This window comes from Frankliniella occidentalis, unplaced genomic scaffold (genome assembly GCF_000697945.3).
Source record: "Frankliniella occidentalis isolate FOCC.00 unplaced genomic scaffold, Focc_3.1 Scaffold135, whole genome shotgun sequence".
Classification (NCBI taxonomy): domain Eukaryota; kingdom Metazoa; phylum Arthropoda; class Insecta; order Thysanoptera; family Thripidae; genus Frankliniella; species Frankliniella occidentalis.
The window spans coordinates 619,870-622,876 of NW_026267262.1; the positions used below are offsets into that span (position 1 = coordinate 619,870).

Consider the following 3,007-nt stretch of genomic DNA (forward strand, 5'->3'; position numbering starts at 1 on the left):
AGCTAAATTAAGCTGTTTCACAAGGTCTAAAACTTAGAAGCTAAAACATTACTTTTTGCAGACCATCATGCTTCTCAGAGTGCTGATCACAGAAGTCACCCTTGGATGGATCTCATCTTTTTGAAGACAAATCTTGAAGAAGTATTGTTGAATGAAGAGCCATATTCCATAGGAGGTTGACGGATATCCAATATCCAAGGCAAAAAAAGCTTTCAAGCAGGTGTCAAGTGCTGCCAGTGCGGTCTTGAATAAGTAGCGAGTTTCTTCAATCTGAACATACCAGGCAGATATATCAGAGTAAGTCGCACCAACCGCAATCAAAATAGGTTGGAACCTAAGATTTTGTTCCTTCAGTGAAGAACAGTAGTTGCGAACTTCACGTGCAATGTCACCTGGCACCTGTGTAAACAAAATTGTTAGATATTGTGACAAAGTGGCCTAATTAATTAAATGAAAAAGCTAAGACATACCTTCACATGCAGCAAAAAAGATTTTCTGACAGCGGGAATTGGAGGAATTTTCTTAGAAGTATTGCCTCGTCCCTTCTTCATACAAAGGTTTGGCAGCAAAGCCAGCAATAAAGCATCTTGTTTATCTGTAATTTTTAAAGTGTTAAAATAAATCCCAAGTTTGATGAAAAACAGCAAAATTAAAAAATGCTCATTAAATATACATACCTCCTTCTACTGCCTTTGCTGCGTTGAGTAATTCAAGTGTGATCTTGTCATGACTGGGGGTTTCTTCTTCAAGCAAAGAAATAATTACAGATCGATGGTTTTCCCATAAGGCAAGGAGACAGTTCTCTCTGCCAGGAAAAAGCTCAGCAAAGTCTTGGCACAACTGCAAAAAAGTTAAATTGATTTTTAGAATCTAACTTTTAAAACCAATACATTTGGGTAAAGCCACTATGAACAAGCAGTCATAAATCCTTTCTAAAGCTAAAAAAAAAAACTTTACTTACAAGCATGTATCCATTTGATGCTGTGAGGATTGGATACTTCTCAAAGTATTCGTCTACTTCTAGGTATCGGGGCTCAGAATTCAACTCTTCAATCTTCTCAAAGAGTTGCATGCGACGAATACGATGTGTGGCAGCCCAATGTTTCAGAAGTTCTGGCCAGGAGTCAGTATTTTGATGTTTTAATGAAATCATAGATGCTGTTATGGTCTCATCTTCTAAATCACATGATCCTGAATTAAATGTAAAATGTTGATTAAAGGAACTGTTTAATTAAAAAAACCTATTCCATGATAACAAACTTCATACCTTCAAGCTCTGCGGGTTTTGTCAGTTCGCTGTTGTTTGCATGGGCCTTGAAGTTGAATTTTACTGCAACACCATTCCCTCTCTTCCTCAGAGTAAATTTAAAGTTTTTCACCTTGTTTGCAACCTTTCCAGACGGATTCTTATTAACTTCATTGGGTGGGACAAAGTAAGTGTCCTAAAAACAAAAACAAGAGTAAATAAAACTTTCAAAAAGAAATGTTTTTTTCCCAAAACCACACTAGCTTGCAATCAACTTACTACTTCCTCGTACTTGAACACTTCACAAATCTTCTCGGAAAGAAGTAATTGTTCCTGTAGTCCAGGTCTAAAAGCACAAGTGGAACAAAAGTTGTAATTCAATGAAACACCAAAGCAACAAAGTACTATCTGAAGCACACATACTTTGGATTGATTTGGAGGAGATGTTGCACTGCTCGGTCTACAATTAATCCCCGATCATAATCAACCAGAGTTCCCTTCTCCTCGTATTTCAGCAGCACATTTTCTGTGACAATGTTGCCCTTGATAACACCACGGAAGTCCTGAAAACAAAGTGTACTGTAAGACATACACTAGTTGTTAAAACACATTACATACTTACTGAACAACCTACCTGAGAACGCAAGTTCTCGAGTGCTTTGGCAGTTAAGATGTGTTTGGGAGGAGGAGACTCGTCATGAGTTTCTTGCTTGCGCTTCCTGCTACTCTGCTTATCGGATTTGGGCGTAGTCTGGCTCAATGTTGTTTGTTCCTCGGACACAGCAGCACTTTTCTGTTGCAACAAACTTTGTGAGTATTGAAAATCATACAATGATTAAAACTAACAATGGAATGTCATACCTTGATTTGAGGTGAATTGTAGCCTTCATCAGAATGCTCAGATAAATCAGCACAAAGTAAGTGAGGCTGCGACTGGCTCGGACTCAAAGGAGAAGCCACTTTATCAGACTGGAACAAGTGACAAAGTATTAGGCTAACAGTAGGAAATTTGAACTATGTTATAAATAAGTACCATTTCAAAAGGGTCCCAAACAATTTGAGGTTAATATACACTACAAAAGAGACAGGGTTAAAGACGAGACACAAGAACTCATGAACCTGAGCTAACCTGTCTGAGTTTCTCTAAACATCGACTTAGATCGGCTCTGAGGCCTATCTGTGGGATGAGTTCTTTGAGATGTTCTCCTCCAAGAGACAGAACCCTCCGAAACGTAGTCAACTTTTCACCTACATGGGCATATCAGTTAAATCTGTGCGTCAGCAACTGCGTATTACCAAGGATCGCATGGTGGGCTACCGAAAACCTAACCTCAACTGTGCTGATGCCGGACCAGCGGGTCGACTTTGTAATAAGATTACACCATGACATTATCGTTACGGCGCAACTCTAGCAAGGTTATGCCGGCATGGAAGGGACTAAAAATGCACAGGGGAATCTTCGACATTAACCAGGTGTACTTACGTTCAAAAACGTCGACAAGCTCCGGAAGTTCTGCGTCCTCCAGCCACTCCCTGACTTTAGGATCCATCACAATCACGATCAAAAAGAGCAAAGCGCAGCGGCGGCGATATCCGCAATTGGAACTGCAGCGGTGACCTTCAAAGTTCGAGGTTTCAAGGCTTCACGACTTGACTTGACTTGACTGGCGGAGCTGCTCTGGCCTGGCTCTGGTCTGGCCTGCCGTCTCGGCTCAGCCAGCCAGCTGGAGCGAGAGGGGAAGGGGGTAGGGGGAAGCGGGG

The 3,007-nt window shown here is 40.9% G+C and overlaps 1 protein-coding gene across 1 annotated transcript; it reads right to left on the minus strand.

Moving 5' to 3' along the window:
* Positions 1-6: 6 nt before the first annotated feature.
* LOC113213810 (uncharacterized) lies at positions 7-2,973 on the minus strand. Its single transcript, XM_026432987.2, has 11 exons — positions 2,730-2,973; positions 2,376-2,494; positions 2,108-2,215; positions 1,881-2,039; positions 1,670-1,809; positions 1,526-1,592; positions 1,268-1,442; positions 962-1,191; positions 678-840; positions 471-595; positions 7-399 (listed from the first exon to the last, which is right to left on the minus strand). Exons 1-11 carry the CDS (start codon positions 2,794-2,796, stop codon positions 49-51), a joined length of 1,704 nt encoding a protein of 567 aa, XP_026288772.1. The 5' UTR covers positions 2,797-2,973; the 3' UTR covers positions 7-48.
* Between the last annotated feature and the right edge of the window lie 34 nt (positions 2,974-3,007).

Bases quoted from the DNA above. Each gene is read 5' to 3' on its own strand.
- LOC113213810 (XM_026432987.2), bottom strand. From the start codon at position 2,796: ATGGATCCTAAAGTCAGGGAGTGGCTGGAGGACGCAGAACTTCCGGAG. The intron at 1,443-1,525 runs GTAAGTTGATTG...TTTTGTTTTTAG, and splicing joins TGTTCAAGTACGAGGAAGTA to GACACTTACTTTGTCCCACC. The intron at 841-961 runs GTAAGTAAAGTT...ACTTTTTTGCAG, and splicing joins CATCAAATGGATACATGCTT to TTGTGCCAAGACTTTGCTGA.